At 45.0% G+C, this 18150-nt stretch overlaps 1 protein-coding gene across 1 annotated transcript; it reads right to left on the bottom strand.

Moving 5' to 3' along the window:
* Positions 1-221: 221 nt before the first annotated feature.
* Positions 222-9507, bottom strand: BPGM (bisphosphoglycerate mutase; the record flags this gene model as incomplete). The annotated part of the gene is made up of 2 exons (XM_082000803.1): positions 8892-9507; positions 222-400 (listed from the first exon to the last, which is right to left on the bottom strand). Exons 1-2 carry the CDS (start codon positions 9490-9492, stop codon positions 222-224), a joined length of 780 nt encoding a protein of 259 aa, XP_081856929.1. The 5' UTR covers positions 9493-9507.
* Positions 9508-18150: the final 8643 nt, after the last annotated feature.

The following is an 18150-nucleotide window of genomic DNA, read 5'->3' as shown; positions in this document are numbered from 1 at the left end:
ATTATCTCAATGATCTCTTCATTTGTGTTTTCAGTATCCATAACCTCATGCTGAGATCTAAATTCCAGTTTTTGACAGGCAGAGGGTTAATCTACCAACCAGAGACTCAACTGTCCTTTCCAATGATTTAGTGCTTGAAATAGAGACTTCCATAGAGTGCAACCTAGCAGTCATACATAAATCACTTATTGCCACACTTTAAGAACACCTGTGTTAGGATTTTACTTCTCAGCAGATTTTACTTTTCCTTGATCTTCCACTTTTTTGATGGCAGCTTGGATAGCTTCTTGATCACCTAGAAACTGGTGAGGGCCCAGAGGGTGCAGATTCTCATCAAGTTCAAGAAGTATGGGCACACCAGTGGGGAGAGTAACATTGATGATGTCCTCATCAGAGATGCCTGTCAAAGAAAAAAAACACACAAAACAGAGTTATACTTAGTGAACAGCTTCTGTATTATCTAGCTCAGCCTTATTTCTAAGATTATCTAGTCTTAATAGTTAAGGACATGTTTCAGCCTCCACCAACACCACCAGCTACCTGAGGGTCAATTCCCAGCTAGACCACAGCTTGGTTAGTGCTTTAGGAACAGCTAAAGGAGGGAATTCCCATCAATGTGAAGACAGTTTCTTCATTTTTCAGTCTGCACATGTGAAACAAACAGGAAGACATTTCCTTGAAGACTATACCTTTCCTTTAATACACAGGAGCACAAGGACATTGAGGACAATAGGCTCTCATCCATATCCTCACAACTCATGCATCACAAGAGGATTAGAGACCACACATGCTACTCCAACAAGAAACCACCTCTGCTAAGCAACCAATATAAACAGCCTCTTTAAAAAGGCAGGATACCAAGGTTAATTTTTCCTCTTCAATTTTCTATGCAAAGCTTCTCACACAAACTGTCTTAAAAATCAGTATTTAATTCTTCTAGTGTAAGGATCACTGTTTGCCCACATCTGATTGCTCAAAAGCAAGTTTATAACACCTTACCTACAGTATTATTCTCAGAATTATTAGATACAGGATATTCATTTCCACCATGAAATGAGGGAGAAGGGAAGAAAAGAAGGGAGAAAGTTGACTTATACAACTTGAAGCATTTTCCTGTATTTTTCCACTTTGCTAAAATAATATGTACTTGGAGAGAAAAAAATCTATTTTATCCAGCTGTGCTTAAAATATTCTGGGGCTCTAATCTCAATGAAATTGCTGGTTATTTTCACAAACACACAAGTCTCCAAAGTATCCAAGTGAATTTTGAGACCAAGCCTCCTAGTAAAGTTTCCACATGAGGTCTAAATAGTTGCATTAAGCAGCAGCAACTGCTAAGACACCATTCCTCAAAAATTGCAGGGAAAAGCAAGCTAGTGGCATTGCAAATGTTAGTATTTCTTTTTTCTCCCCTTTTTAGAAGCAGAGGTCACAGCAGCAGCCTGCTGCTATAAAGCAGGACAGCTTCAAGTAATTCATGCTTAGAAAATGCACACAACCAAGCTTCTAAAATGATGACACTATATAAACTAGACCAAGGTGCATGAAGAAAACAACCTCTTGCACAGCTGACAAAACAGATGGTTCTCAGAACATATGGGTGCAAATTTACAAGTGATTTTCACATTAAGTATAAAAACAGAGACAACATTTTAACAGGAAAACCCACAAAGTCATGCCACTCAGCAACAGCGGGATGACAACAGGTTGGAAAAAAAAAACTAATCATGAGGTGAGAATGATCTTATGCCCCTGCAAAGGGACCACATAAGCATGCAACTTTTGCAGTGACCTATTCTTGTTTTGATTAGGCTAAGCACTTAGTTCAGCTGTAGATTAGTCCTAAATTTCAGAAGGGCATGGAGCAAGAGAAAACAGATAAACCCTTGCAAGAAGCTTACACCTTGTTACATATTGAGCCATCAGTCTGTTAAAAAAAGTCATACTCTGCCAGTTTAAGCAATCCATATACACAACAGATTATCTGTCATAGGCAGCAGAATCAGACCTACAGAAAAGAACTCAAGGAGCATCTAAAATTTTAAAACTGCACAGAAATCAATGGGAAAAATACTGAGTCCATTTACCAGGCACAAGAACTATTCTCAAGGACTTTGGTTTGCAAAGCAAGCAGCCAAACTGCCTGAGCTCTTATTTCAAGGATTCTTAAACGTCCAAGATTTTAAGAACATACACATCACCCTGTGTCCACAGAGAATCTGGCCCTAGGAAGTGTTCTGCCCACCTCTCAAAATCAGTCTTCCAGACTAAACTATTCAGATATATGCAAAGCGGACAAAATCATGCAGGAGATTTTAGGCAAACCACATAATGTTGCCAGGAGCCAGGATATTTAAAGGTTTCCTCTAAAGATAGATTAAACAAAACTAGCTGTAGCTACATGGATTCAGAAATGCATTTTACTGTTTTTACAGAACACTAAGTGACCACACTACTGTCAACTAACATTGATTTACAAAGCAAAACAGTGCAGTCTAGGATAAACAAGCTGCAGGAAGCATGTTGGCTTTCTCCTGGGTTTTTTTCCCCCCCTCATACAGCAGCATTGCCTTACAGCCTGGAAGAAGGCTGGAAATGCAAGTTTGAAGTCAGATGAAAATCCTAAAGAAACAATAGTGTCCTGTTGCTTTATTTCACCACTGTTACTGTATTTGTATAGTATTTCTGTTCTTCAGGAAGCAAGAAGCTGATCAGGCTTATCACACAAGCTCTTCAGTTGCAGGCAAAATGCATACAGGACACTCCCCACTCAGCAAGCTAGGAGGACAGTAGAGAGATCACATCTCACACTCCGGCCAATGCAAGCACGAGCTAACTGCTATCCAGTTACTTCATGTGCTGTAACTGTAGCCAAGTGACCTTTTTTTGCACTTCATCTGAACTGGCCTGTGTTACAACCCCACCCTACCACACAGGGAAGAAGGGTGAAATCAGGGCAAGGACTCAACTGCTGACCACAAGGTGCAATGGGAAATAGCACCACTGAAGAAGCAACACTCTTTCCCCCTCCAGTAAAATAGTAAAGCCTGGATCTCCACACTGCTGAAGTGTACCATGTTGCTGGAAGCAGCCTTTCCCCAAGAAGGTTAAAAACCAAGGTCTTACTTACAGCCATACTGAAGTACTCAGGATGTCTTTCTCAGGATCCCAGACAAAATGCTGACAGAGCAACTACATCCCTCCAGTAGGCATCTCCCACCTTCTCCTGTAAGCACCTGTTAAACACTGTTCCTTAAGAGCAGCTGTACAGCAGGAAGCAGTTGGGGGCATGAACATTGAAAGAATTTGGTACAGCACTTATTACAAAAAGATCTTTCAAAACCCCATTCAGAATTCTTTCCCAGCTTACTTATACTCCTTTTAACTAAACTGAGTAATCAAACACAGAGACCAGTAATATCTGCAAGCTTGCAAATTCACCTTTACCTTGTAGCCCAAAGAAGTGCAAGTACTCACACCCTGGAAAGTCTTACAGAGGCAAACCCCAGTGGGCTTGATTTTGAGCACCTACAGCCAACTTCTGCAAGGGCTGGCTCAGCTTCTCCCTCCCTCTCACTTGTTCTTACCAAGTTCCTTCCTTCTATTCTTATGGTCACAGCAACACAAAAACACAACAGCTATTGAGAATAGCTACACCCCTCCTCCCCTTCATGTCAACTACACTTGAGGCCAGATGATTCATCCAACAAAACACACAAGACCATATGCATAAATTCAGCCACAATGGGCTTCTTGTAGAACTGGTGCTTTGTAATTGAGACCTAAATCAGGTCATAGCATCCTTCCCACAAGCTTAATGAAAATACTGATGCCTAAGCCTAAGTTAAAAATTCAAGGCCAGATTCTGCCTTCCTTGCAGGCTGGCAGAGGACCTAGCCTCAGTAAGGTAGAGGAGGGAAATGGGTAGTGTTAGAATCTAGCTATTAATTTTTACAATGTTAGCTCCTTGTGCAGATTTTAAGGAAAGAAGGAAGATGGGTGGGCTACAACATGGCTGCAGCATATTAACTACATTTGTTTTACCCTTATGTCCACAAAGATTTTCTATGTCTGTACTGGGTTTGCAGGCAAGGGCAGGGGGGAGGGCACTACAGGGGTGGCTTCTGTGAGAAGCTGCTAGCAGCAAATGCCAAATGGCTCCAAGACAGACCCACCACTGGCCAAGTCCAAGCCCATCAGCAATGCCAGTAGCACCTAAAAAAACATGCTGCACAGCAGCAGCTGAGAGAGGAGTGAGAATGAGAGAAACAACTCTGCAGACACCAAGGTCAGAAGGAGGGGGAAGAGGTGCTCCAGGCACCTGAGCAGAGATTCCCCTGCAGCCTATGGTGAAGACCATGGTGAGGCAGGCTGTCCCCCTGGAGCCCATTGAGCTCCACAGCGGATAAGGTATCCACTTGCAGCTTGTGGAGGACCCCACACCAGAACAGGTATACACATTCGAAGAAAGCTGTGATCCCATGGAGAACCTATACCAGAGCAGGCTCCTGGCAGGACCTGTGACCCAAGAGCCCACCCCTTCACCATCTGGGTAGGCATCACAGTGAGGTACCAAAAAGGACTGTAGTGGGTTGACCTTGGCTGGACACCAGGTGCCCACCAAGCTGATCTCAGCAGGAGCGCACCCTTCCACCACACTCCTCAGCAGGACAGGAACAGGAGAAAATAAGATGGAAAAAACCTCATAGGTCAAGATAAAGGCAGTTTAATAAAGCAAACAAAGGCCAGGAGAGAAGTTAAGGAAAACAAGAGATTTATTCTCAACTTCCCATCAGCAAGCAATGTCCAGCCACTTCCTGGGAAGTAGGGCTTCAGCACCCACAGCAGTTGCTCCAGAAGACAAACATCATAAGAAATACCCCCCATCCTCCTTTCTCTTAGCTTTTATTGCTGAGCAGACATCATATGGTATGGAATATCCCTTTGGCCAGTTTGGGTCAGCTGTCCTAGCTGTGCCCCCCTCCCAAGATCTTGCCCACCCCCAGCCTACTGGGTGAGGAGGGAATGTTCGAGAGACAGCCTCAATGCTGGGCAAGCACTGCTCAGCAGCAGCCAGAACACTGGTGTGTTATCAACACCTTTCTAGCTACCAATACAAAGCAGAGCAGTAGGAGTTACTTTTCCCCATAGCAGCCCTCAATCTCAGCCAGACCCAATGCAATGTCATCGCATAAACTGCTCCTGATCAGCCTGACTTTGACTGTGGTCATTACCAAGGCCATCCCAATGAGACAGTGCAGGAAACAAACATTAATCTATCATATTTCCATGCAGTAGAGAAATGCAGCCTGCGTTAAACTCCTCAAGCAGTCCAAGGTTAAATCGGCTGAAAAGATTTACCACTACCATCACTAGCTGTCAACTATGTCATTAGGCAAGAATGTCCCAGAAGTCTTGAGCAGACATCCAGTCTGCACTACCACCACCAGGAACTCAAGGCAACACTGTGACAAATTGATTTCTCCGAGCATGCAACTTTGGAGCCTACCAGCATACATACTGCCCTTGGACAGAGCTCTGACAAAAGGTTTCCATCTCTGGCTGAAGCACTATGGAGAGTCCCTCAAGCCCAAGTTTGTGCAAACCAGTCACTAACTCCTCATGTATGAAACCTTTCTGTCCCAGCTGCAGGTCCTGGTCAGTCTGTTACAGCCCTTTTGCACTATCATCAGTCACTTGCCACCCTCTTCCCCTTGAATGCTGATTCAAGCCACCAACATGACAGATAACTACCCACTCCTTGCCATTTCTTGACAGTTTACAGGCCAAGTTAACTGGCAGAAAGGCCCAACAAGCTCACAAGAAATAAGCAATAGAAGCACAGAGTGAAGACTGGGATGAATGACGGAGTGCATGACCATCTCATTTCAACAGCAGTGAGCTGGCAGATCTCAAGCTGGTTTCTATAACTGCCCTCAGACAGCAGTCACAGAAGTACTATTTCCTTAAGAAGGTCAAAACAGCAAAATCAGTAAAATAAGATTATTAGGTAGTCCTCAACACAGTCCACACCAGGACTCACAATGTGTATCTCCAGCATGTAAACTACTGGAATACTGTAAGTGCCTAAGTATCACACTTGTAGTAATTAAAAAAAGTAAAATCCTGAGGGCACTGCTCACCAACTGGTGAGACTAGCATCAAGCCTTCCCTGTCACCACATTCTGCCTGTGAGCCCAGTTCCAGAGCTCTATCCCAGCTCTGTGACCACAACCAGACAAGCCCAATGGGTGCAACATCTGCATCTTTCTTCTAGAGACCAGGTAACTCCTCCCCTCCATTTTTTACCCTGAGCATGACAAGGCTCAGTGACCACCACACTGTACCCAAGAGATTGCAACCTTTCAAGATGGAGGAAATGCTAGAATCAGGCCTTCCACAAGACCCTATTTCAAGGTACTCAATATAAGTCCTCAGGATTAAATGGTCAGGAGGGAAGAAAGAAGTTGAGACAGACCATCAATCCTTCTGACAGTCACCTGGTAAATTAATCCACTAGACTTGGTCTTCAGTTAGTTCAACAGGGCAAGCTGGTCACAACTATTACACTAATGTTGTCTTCACCATGAGATACGGCTTACAGGGTCTTGACCTGAAGAATCAGTTATTAGACAAAAAGAGGGCTCTTTCTGAAAGACATTAAATTTCACACTAAAACAATTAGAATTGTTTCATCAGATCAAACTGAATTAAAACACTTGTATTTACTGCCATTTAAATAAAGTTTTACAGCTTCCAGGACTAAGTTATCACTATGACTAAGACATCCAGGCAGTCATGTAGGATTGCTGCTTGAGGCATTTGGAGTCCAATTTCTAAATGCCAAAAAACTTGGCTCCAGCTAAGATAGAGGGGCCCAGAAACTTCTACTCAAGTGCAGGACACACTAAGCTTGTCAAAAAAAGTCCATAAAAACAAAGCCCATCTCACAGTGGATGCTATAAATACAGTAGACTGACAAACTTATACCACTGTTTTTTAGACAGGATTCGTCCTAACTCCAGCAAGGCTCCAGAGCAGCTCACAATTCAACACCTTTCAGAGAAAGGGAGAGACAGTCAGCAATGCAGACAAGGAACCCCTTAGATCCAGCTAGATATAGGTTGGATCTCTGGGGGAAAAAAAAAAAGAGCGGGTTACAATATCAAGGGTCTTAATGCTCTGTTCATGCCACCCTTCAGGCCAGCTCTGCAGCAATCCAAATCTCCACTGCACAGACAACAGAAGAGCCAGCATGTATCTAGCAGTTGCTTCTGTATGGGAGCTCCGGTAGCTGATGGACAGTCCTCAGTCAACAGAACTGGGTCCTCTGCCAAGGATTCCTCACATTTCCCCATGTAAGCACATGCTGGGAGGGACAAGGTATAGTGTAAGACAGACAAGACACACAGCTGTATTCTACTTTGGTTGATTGTGGGCAGCACTTAGAGGGGAGGGGATACACCACCACAATCCCTAACAGATCATCCCAAAGAAGAGCTTTGCAGCTGCTCTAACTTACACTGTTCTCCCTGATCTTAATGCAGCAAGTACTCCAGTCACACTGACTTCAACATAACCTTTACCAGCCACTGATGCCATAGCTCTAGCCTTGCTGCATGCCTGCACAGAAAGTGGCCCAGGGTTTCTGCTGAAGCTGTGGTCAGCTTGCAGTATTTCACCCCCAAAGGGCTTGGCCAGCATGGTTTCATGAAACTGGTTCAGTTCTTTGGTGGGAAGCAGGGAAGACACCATGGTTACAGATCCCCCTGCCTCTTTTTACTTTGTAATTCTTTATTATTCCACATGGTGTAGGCAGCCACCCTGACCACATCAGTGGAACTGGCTGAACCAGCCTTCCTCCTCCATCTGAGCAGTGACCTGTACCCCAGAATTCACAGCCTCTATAGTTCCAGAAGCCACTTGTACATGCTTATTACCTGGGCTTCTGACTCCTGCTAAAGCATCAGCTATCCTGACTGTTCCAGCATGCCTGAATGCAAAAAGTGCTCAGCACCGTCACAGCTGTACAGGCACACACCAGACGGTTTTATAACTAAAAAAAATTGAGTGGACACAATCCAGTCTGTGCATACTTGCAACTATACCTCTAGTAGGCTGCATTCACACATACATAATCACTAAATTCTACTCTACGCATAGACAGAGAAATGAATACAGTCCGTCTTCCAGTTTAGGATGACCTAAACTAGAAGCCATGTCATTAAAGAAGAGGCAGGGGGGAAAGAATCTAGCAATGACTTAAAGTCAAGTCACATCCTTTTCAGGTCCCAAATAAGTAAGCAACCTTATACTAAGCTACCAACTTCACTGTTTATTGGTAGGCGTTTTCTGTATTTGGAACTACAGTATTTGTATATGCTTTAGCAAGTACCTACTCTTTACAGAACTCCCTGTTAGAGCAGCTTTTAAGAAAAGCATTATCAGGAATGAAGCCTCAAAAGTGACCCACTACAGTAACAGTCAAGGATGTTTTCCACAACCCAAGCACTTTATTCTGCTGTGTTAGAGCAATGCTTGTTTAATGAACAGATTATGACCTCAACCCTACTGATAAACCAGCTGAATAAATCCCAAAATAGCTAGAGCCTGAAGAGTTTGTGTCTGTCTAGAACAACCACAAAGTTAGTTTGAATACAGTAGTTTAAAATGAGCAGCGAGAAACAAGGGGAAAGCATCTGGCTCTTTACATTAACATACCTAATTCTCTCCCCACCCCAGATCCCCCAGTTTAATTCCTGTTTCAATAAGCAAACTTTTTACTTTCTCCTTGAAGGCCACAGACAAGTAATATACACTACAGAACAAGATAAAAAGCTCTAAGCAGTTGAGTAAGGAGAAGAGGGAAAGGCTAAGAGGAAGACACTTACCTTCCACGTGCTTCAGCAGTGCCCTGCTGCTGTTTCCATGAGCAGATATAAGGATCATTTTGCCACTTTTCAGTTCTGGCACTATCTTTTCATTCCAATAGGGAAGCAGTCTATCAAGCACATCTTTTAGACTTTCAGCCTTTGGGAGATTATCCTGAGAGACATCACTGCATTTATACCGGCGATCATTGTATATCTCTTCATAATAAGGATGAGATTCAGTTATGGGAGGTGGGGTAACATCATAGCTTCTCCTCCATATTTTCACTTGCTCCTCCCCATGATTCAGCGCCATTTCTGCTCTGTTGAGACCTATCAGTGCACCATAGTGACGTTCATTCAGTCTCCAGGAACTCTGAATGGGGACCCATTCTTGGCCCATCTCTTCCAGGATAAGCCATGCAGTCTGGATGGAGCGGCTGAGTACAGAGGTGAAGACAAGGTCAAACTCAAAGCCCAGCGCTTTAAGGTGTTTGCCACAGTTCTGAGCTTCCTTTATCCCATCACTGCTCAGCTTCTGGTCTACCCAGCTGCAGAAGCGATTCTCCTTGTTCCAGGCTCCTTCCCCATGTCTTAAGAGAACAAGCCTGTACTTAGCCATTTTGGTTGCAGCTTAGCACAGATGACAACTGGTCTGGCATCTAATAATGATGCATCTGGACAGAGAAAGGAGACAGAAACATCAAACATCTCACAGATAATGCATTACAAGTAGTAATATGACAGCAAAGAGTAAACAACCATGAGAATCAAAACAACCAAAGAAACAAGTGTCTGAGTATGTTTTTGCCTTTGAGGTCTCCTGGCTTTGAATTCCTTCCCACCCTCATGTGGGAGGAAAAGCACCATCCTCCACCCAGCTTGTCACAACCAGCCCACTTACCCAACTGATTAGTAGCAGACCTGTACAAGCTGTTCCTGTCTCAAGTGCTTAAACAGAGCCTCACTCAACATCAGGCCAACCAGAGAAGCAGATCTCACTCTCAGTGGTGACCTTATAGGTGAGACACGGAGCTCAAGCTCCTAAGAGCTGCGCTGACCCACACTGGCTCAGAGGGAATGCAGGCACAGACATCAGCTGTGATCCTCAGCCACTGGAGAGGAGGACCACAGAACTGGAACTGGCAATATACAGAACCTTATCAGCTTTCCTCAGAGGAGATGCCACCATAATCATGCTCTGCATAGCTTGTTTCCTCACATCTCCATCCTGTCCTGCCAATTATGCCGGTCTCTGCTTGATTTTTTCCCCAGGCCACCTCCTCCATCATTCCTCCACACTCACATGCCACAACACAGCTACCCCAGGATGCAACACAACTAGTGAGGCCTCATTTCACTGAATCCAGAGGTGATCTCACAGATTATTCCATCCCCCTCCTCACTTTGGAGTATTTTCCCCTCTTGTGTCTATGAATTACAATGCCAGCTTCTCAGGCACCAACATTAATGTTTTTACTTTTGCAGTGGGCACAAATGGCATATTTGCTGTCCTCATTAAATAAGACAGCTACATGTTCATAAGGTCAAACAGCACCTTTCTCTGGCCCTGTTGACTAAGGAACACCACCTCTGGATTGTCTTCAGCTGGAGATGGATTTTGACCACTCACCCAAGCTTTTGCAATGTAGCCAAAGATCTTCTGGCAGATTGTGTGATACCTGAAAAGTCCATCTAACACAGTACTGCAACTCTGAAAGCCCCACCCAATCACTCTGACATGACATGTCAAAGACTAGATAGCAATGGACAGAGCAGGGCTAAAAATATAAAAATACAACTCTGAACTGGGAAGACTGCTGTATATTCAAATGAACTCTCAAAGCCATGGACAGTGGGAGACTGAGGTCTGACTTCTGCACACACAACTTTGCACTAGATTTCCATAAGAGACATGCTTATGGGAGCTCGCATCATTTCAAATCAGCTCAAGCTGCTTCAATCACACTCCACATCTCTCAAATTCAGGCCCACTGTGACCCTGAATTAGGTCAGGCCCATGCACTCTGGGTTTTGGAAAGCACCCAGCACAATACCAGTATTCATTTTTACCAGACTTTCAAAGAGCGTATAGAAAAGTTGAATTAAACAGCCTCAGTAATTTGATCTTGACTGTAACAGCAATTTAGTTCTCCTTTAGTCCCACAGAAGGCAGAGTCTACATCACACTGGGACACTACACAACACACCCTCGCATCTAGCTTCTGACCTCTGGGAAGGATTAAAGAGCCTTTGCGGACTGATAGATTTTTACAGAATATCAGGAGGTATTGTCTGGCACACAACAGACAGTTGGTAAATACAAAGGAGAATTTTCTGTGATTTCATGCAAAGGAGGCCTAAGGTTTATGTATGACAAGAAGCATCTCAGACAAAGTCCCTTGCATGTTCTACTTTCTCCACTCACAATAATCAGTTGCATATTAAGCAAAGAAATCACCTATTGTCAGGATTCAGGTGTCATGTCACATCAGATACAATACTAAACTAGCCCCTAAGGATCCGAGGTTTAAAACAAAAAAGGAGTATCAGGCAACATTTCCGCCTAAAGCCAAAGTGATCTTTCTCCAACATCCCATAGATATGGCTAAGAATTTCAGTGTGTTCACAGCATGAACTGCTACACAACAAAAAACCCCATAAAAAGCTCTGTCTATCTGCAGATATCGCATCGTTCAGATTAATTTATTGTATTACCCACAGGAACAGATCACATAATTTACAAAACCAAATTAAGACCCAATACAAAAAACAAGACCCAAGAACACAGGAGAGGCACCTGTTCACACATGTTCTTAGTTGAGTACTTTTGGCCAAAACCAATAAAAAACTCAATAAATGTAACAAACAAAAAAAAGGCTCATACAAAGACCTAAGATCATCTGGGGACCATAAAAATCCAGTTCAGTTATATAAAAGATTAAGCAGAAGCACCATTCTCAAACAAATTTATAAAGGATTGGCAGTCAGAGGGTTGTTTAAATATCAGTCCACTTATGGAAGCATTTAAGATAGAAAGCCTTAGAGCAGCACATGGAAATAATCCTACTCACCTTTCCTATGGCAAAGGAACAACCTACACAAATCCCAGCAAGAGCTGCTTATAGAGAGGCCACCACACACTCTTGGCTAGTTACCTGCAGGAGAAGAATAAACACCAAGTGCTCACACAGAAAGAAGCCACAAGTGCAAATCATTCGCTCTGAGAGCTGTAAGAAAATAGAGCACACACCCCTTGTATGGGCTGGGAAAGCTACCAATTTCCTTCTCCCAAAAAGATGCAAATGCACAGCTCCTGCATTTCCAACAAGGGAAAGTTTCTTGTCTCCCAGATGCCCCAGGATATCATTTGCTCCGCAAGACTTGTTTAGATGCAACTACCATAGCTCTAGCACACAGAAATCCACGAAAGCCTCTGGGACACCATAGAAGATACAGACAGCAGGTGTGGACCTCACATAAAACAGGAATACAGAGCCCCAGCTCAGCACTTTAGAAGAAAGCAAGGTGCTCAGGATAACACCTTACATCAGCAGAGGTTTTAGCCAAGAGCTGTTTTAAGGTCTAACTGCCAGAGGTGGCCATTTCCAGGACTCCTCACGCCAACCAGCACAAGCTCACCTGCTTAGCCCTTTGATAAGGCGTCCCTGTGCGGTACACCTATGTCTCTTAGTCTCCCCTAAGACCGGGGAAGCTCACCCAGGAGCGGGGCAGCACCTCCCCTACACACAGACGCTCACACAAGGTGCCTCATGGCTTCTGCCGCCGCAGGAATCCCCTACCCGCCCCACGGTTACCATCCTTCTCCTCAAGGGACCCCCACACACACCCGGCCAGCCCCGGGTCTCGACACCCGCCAAGGCAGCCGGCCTGCACCCCGGCACCCTCCGCCTCAGGGCGCCCCGGCGCCCTCCTCCCCTGCAGGGAGACCTCCCCCACCCCCGCGTACAACTGTTAACCGCCCTCCCCCCACGCTCGTCCCTCAGCTTCAGGGAATTAACCGACTAAATCCGCGCTGCCTTACAGGGACCACCGCAGCAGGTTGCGGCCGGCACGCCCGCCAGGCACGCCGCAGCCGTGCTCCGCAGCCGGCCCCCAAGGCCCGAACAAAACCCTACCGTCCGCCGTTCCACCGCCGCGCCGGGAGAGAGGTGGACCCCGTGTCTTAATGAGGCCCTGGCGTCTCCGCGCCCGAGAGCTGGGGGAGCCTGATTGGCTGCCCCAAGAGGATGAGCACCGCCTTCAGCCAATGAGGCCGAGCCTGTGGGCGGTGACGCGAGAGAGCGGCGTGGTGCCTACGGGCGCGCTAGGAGCCGAGCCGAGGCGGCCGGGCCCCCCGGTGCCCTCGCAGCCCGCAGCTCTGCGCGGGGCCCGATGTCCTGCGGAGCCTGCGGGGGTGCCGTGTGCCGCCCCCCTCCCGCGAAAGTCCCGTCCTCAAGGAGCAGGTCGTGTTTCTGCGAAGGATCCCAGCAGAGATGTCGGTTCCCCCCGCGGCCCCGGACACGCAAACGTGGGCGGCATTGGCGTGGGCGATGCTTACCGCTTTGTCGGCGCCACCAACAAGGAGAAATGGGGTCACGCCAGCGTGTGCAGAACGCGACGGGAGACGGCCAAGCCTCTGTCTTCTCCCGAAACCACCCCCTCGGGACCGTCGGATGGGGTTTTCTCCCCAGGCAGGGCTCACTTTTTCTTCTGGCTTTAAGGACCTTTTGCTTTTGGCGAGAAGCAAGGGTCCAAAATCTCATTACTCATAATGAAATCAGCAGGAAAAAACTAGACGTGAGTCCAGGAACTTAACGATCATGCTAGCTACCCTTATACCCACAGCCTGTAATCCTGATTCAGTAATCAAAGTAATTAAAAAGATTTGATTCAAAGTAATCAAAACCAAGCGGACGGAGCAACTTTGGCAAGAAATGGAGAAGGTGTGGGTGGGAAGGCGGTGTCCTTTACTGCTTCTATCGCTATAGGTCTGCTTTTATTTTACAAAAATAGCCAAGCACATCTTTTACACATAATGAGATTCAAATTTTCTTCTCTAAATGCTTACCCTTGAACAGCCACAATGTAAAGTTTAAAGGGCCACAAACAACATATACCGAGTGTGCTCTACCACCCCTCTCTAAAGGGAGAGAGAGGTGATCTTTCATTTTTAATAGGTTAAAATGATTGTGCGTGAAAATTAAGGATCGGGGAGTTCAGATTCTGATAGGAAAAAGCAACACAAGGAGATTTGTCTGCAGTTCTGGGCCCCACGCTTTAAGAAGGATGTTACGGTACTCAAACGCATCCAGAGGAAGGCAACAAAGCCGGTGAAAGGGCTGGAAGGCACGTCCTGTGAGGAGCGGCTGAGGACTCTGGGATTGTCTAGTTTGGAAAAAAGGAAGCTGAGGGGCGACCTCATGGCTCTCTGCAGTTTCCTGAGGAGGGGATGTGGAGAGGGAGCTGCTGGTCTCTTCTCCCTGGGATCCAGTGATAGGACATGTGGGAATGGTTCCAAGCTGCACCAGAGGAGGTTTAGACTGGACATTAGGAAGCATTTCTTTACTGAGAAGGTGGTCAAACCCTGGAACAGGCTTCCTAGAGAGGCGGTCCGATGCCACAAGCCTGTCAGTGTTTAAGAGGCATGTGGGCAACCCCCTTAATAATATGCTTTAACTTTTGGTCAGCCCTGAAGTGGTCAGACAGTTGGACTAGATGATTGCTGTAGGTCACTTCCAACTGAAATGTTCTGTTCTGTTCTATTCTATTTAAGAAAATTTGGGGTAGAGGTGTTAAAATAATGTCTCTAAAGTGCTGTGAGGAGAAAGGGTGTTTTGTTTTTCACTTTCAGGGATTAGAGCCTAACCTGTCAGTGGGAAAGACGGACCAGCCAGATGAAAGACTGCTTCACTAGGCTCTCAGCACAGCACAGCACTAAGTATACTAAGTGGCAAGAGTGGCCAGGCCATTAGTGAGCAGTATCCTCCGTCTCTTTGGTGGTTACTGCACTGACTTCACTCCTCATTTATTTGCGAAGCTCTGGAAAGCATTCTGCATCTCAGGGAGAACATTTTCAATGCTTTTTCTGATAAAAAAACTATGCCTGACCTCAATACAGAACCACAATAAAATCTGCTGCTTCTGCAAAATATTTCTACTGGATGTGAATTGCACTTACAGTTACACGTATAATCCTTTTCATCTCACCCACTAACTTTAATGTTAACAATTACCTTTCAATTACCTTTCATCTCCATTAACTTTGTCTAAGCCAGAACCTGCAGTATAAAGCCAGTCCAGCCTATGTAACCAAAGTAGTACTCTGTACTGTTCACTGTACCAGAAGAGTTCGATTTGCCACCCACCAGTTCAAAATGGTAAAGAGAAATGCTCCCACATCACACTGCATGATCACACACCTTCAATCACCCTGTCTCCCGTCAGATCAAACCTGTCTCCTCTTGTACGAACATACTAGTGGTACAGCTCTGAATATGGGTGCATCACAGGCAAACTGGTTGATCAGCTTTGCAAGGAGGAGAACCAAAGGTCCTAGAGCTAGAAAGAAAAATACCTATTCTTGAGTATCAGCAATATGTATTGGCTGTACTTCAATCTTTAAGAATACAGTTAACGGAAAGAAACATTATATGCCAATATGCAGTCATAACTACAAGTGAGTAGACAGCAACCTGGGCCACAAGCCAGGACCTCCATGGCCATTAAATATGGATTTCTTATCTCCATTAGTCTTTGAACAAGATCTTTTCATTAGCATGGCAAAAACAGCCTAATGACTTTGATTCATGTTTCAAACCACACAAGGACAGAAGAGTCAAAACCATATCCCCATGCATGACTTCTTGCGGACAGCTACACTCATTTGGCAGCTATTATCTCTCAGACCAGCTGGGCTATGTTTTTCAGGGTCTCTGCTCTGGAGCCCTTCCAGGCTCCAGGCTGTAGCATTTAGCTGGAATGTTTATGGCAGACACAGTTCAGGAAACTCCTTTCCTCAACACATAAACTTCCGCCGGGGCACCAGTGCAACTGCACTGCACAGAAGAATGGCCTGGAGCTCAGCAAGGCAGAAACAGAAGAAAACAGAACTGGAAAGAATAAAGGCTGATTAATGATTCATGAAAACTGTGGCAAACAGGAGCATTCTTCACTGATTATGCCCGTGGTACTTTTTCATAAAATAGTTACTTTGTTCAAAGCTAGATGGAGTATTTGCCATAGAGCACTGCAGACATACCCATTGTAATTTCCAGAAGACCCTGAGCTCTTTGTTTACCCCTATCTGAGATGCAATCTGTCTTCATTAATAATTTCATTTTCAAAAGAAACTTCCGTAATCAGATCCTCACGTTCTTTAATAACTGTGAAACCTTCTCTCTAAAACTTCCTCCTGGGTGTTTTTCTACTGCATAAATTTGTGCCTTCCCTCCTAGGCTCTCCCTACCCCTTTCCACTTTCAGTTGCTGCCAGCAGCATGCCCGTTCTCTCTGCCACCCAGATGTGTGCCCAAGGAATCCTCACCCTTTTCTTGGATGCGGGCCCATTCTGGCCATTTTCAACACTTGACAGTTTTTCCTCTACGAAAAGTCCTAGATCCTGTCTTTCCTCTGTCTGCTATCCATGCTGTTGTCATTCCACATTTCTCTGCAACTTTTCTGATGGTCCACTTTCATTTGAGGCCAAATTTGTATTGAGAAAAGTCTGGGAGTACAACACCCTATGCAGAGAGAAACCCACCCTTATTTCCCCAAGAGTACTCAGAACTGTTACATCGTGAAATCACTGGCTACATCCACCTCCCTGCCCATCAGACCCCGATACAGTGGTTATCTCTTCTCTTGTAAACTGAACACAAGCTTTATTTCTTGCAAGAAATCAACTGCAATGTGGACAGGGGCCTGGGAAGCCCACACTGTGCATTAACCTTCCCGTTAGCAGGACAGTGCCACCCAGCAGGGATACCTTTCCTTATAACACCACAACCATCTTACCCATCCATGCCTTCAGTCTCCTTACCTATTCTTTTTTACACCTCTCTTTACCCAGTTTTTCTGATTTAAAAGACCACTTTATTCACTGCTTTTTCAATCAGCTTCATTTTTTCTATCACAGGAAGACTGCAAGTCCCAAAGATATCAGTATCACATTTTCACCAAAGCCTAGTCTCTAAACCCACTTGTTTAGCTGAATCCCAAGTAAACTTGCGTATATTCATGGACTGAAAGCTGTTTTACTTGTCCCTAAGACCACAGCCACAGCTCACATTAAGTGCTGCACAGTCCTGTTGGCCTGAAGTCCTTCATAACGTCTCTATACACCAGATTCTGGTCTATAATACAAGGAAAATAAAGCCTTCTCCATCAGAGCTCAGAGAGCATGTAGCAGGCAAAGACGCACCAGTCCTACTTCTGTCTTTTTGTTAGAGCCACTCACCACATCTTGCATTAACCAGACAAGTGGTTCTCAACATTTTCTTGGCTCAAGCATGCCTATGCATGGGTAATTTTTCATCACAGACCTACCCCTATTTGCCAATATATCACACCACCACATCTTAAACCAAGCCTATCATTACCTAAAATTTGGGGGTGCACCTGACAGAGCAGTGAGGCCTACCCTGCACACCAGTTAGCCACCCAATTACAATTTAAGCTTCTCCCCAAAGGGCCTTTTTCACCTTTTGTTTTACTAGTGCCTAATACAATTCTGCTTTCATATGTAAACACAGCAGGGCTTTCATCCTGTTTGGGTATGGAGACAATATATAACTTCATGCATCTAAGTGGATTCTCTTTACGTCAAAACCAGAAGCATAAGTCCATGCCAAGTCCTTATTGCAGCCTTCCAGTACTTAAAAGGGGCTTATAAGAAAGAGAGGGAAAGACTTTTTAGCAGGACAAGGGGTAATGGTTTTAAACTAAAAGAGGGTAGATTTCAACTAGATGTAAGGAAGAAATTTTTCACAATGAGGGTGGTAAAACACTGGCACAGGTTGCCCAGAGAGGTAGTAGATGTCCCATCCCTGGAAACATTCAAGGTCAGGTTGGACGGGGCTCTGAGCAACCTGATCAAGTTAGGTTCATCTTCAGATGTCCCTGCTCATTGCAGGGCGGAGTGGACTATATGACTGTTAAAGGTGCTTTCCAACCCAAACTATTCTATGTAATCCTATGATTGATTCTATGTGGGAGGCAAATAGTCTACTTTTTTTTTTTTTTTACTCTAACTCCATTGCTTTGGGGGAAAAATCTGATCA

Source organism: Phaethon aethereus (genome assembly GCF_964289735.1).
Source record: "Phaethon aethereus genome assembly, chromosome: 1".
Taxonomy (NCBI): domain Eukaryota; kingdom Metazoa; phylum Chordata; class Aves; order Phaethontiformes; family Phaethontidae; genus Phaethon; species Phaethon aethereus.
The sequence above is the reverse complement of the archived record's forward strand: the minus strand, read 5'-3'. Positions and strand labels throughout refer to the sequence as shown.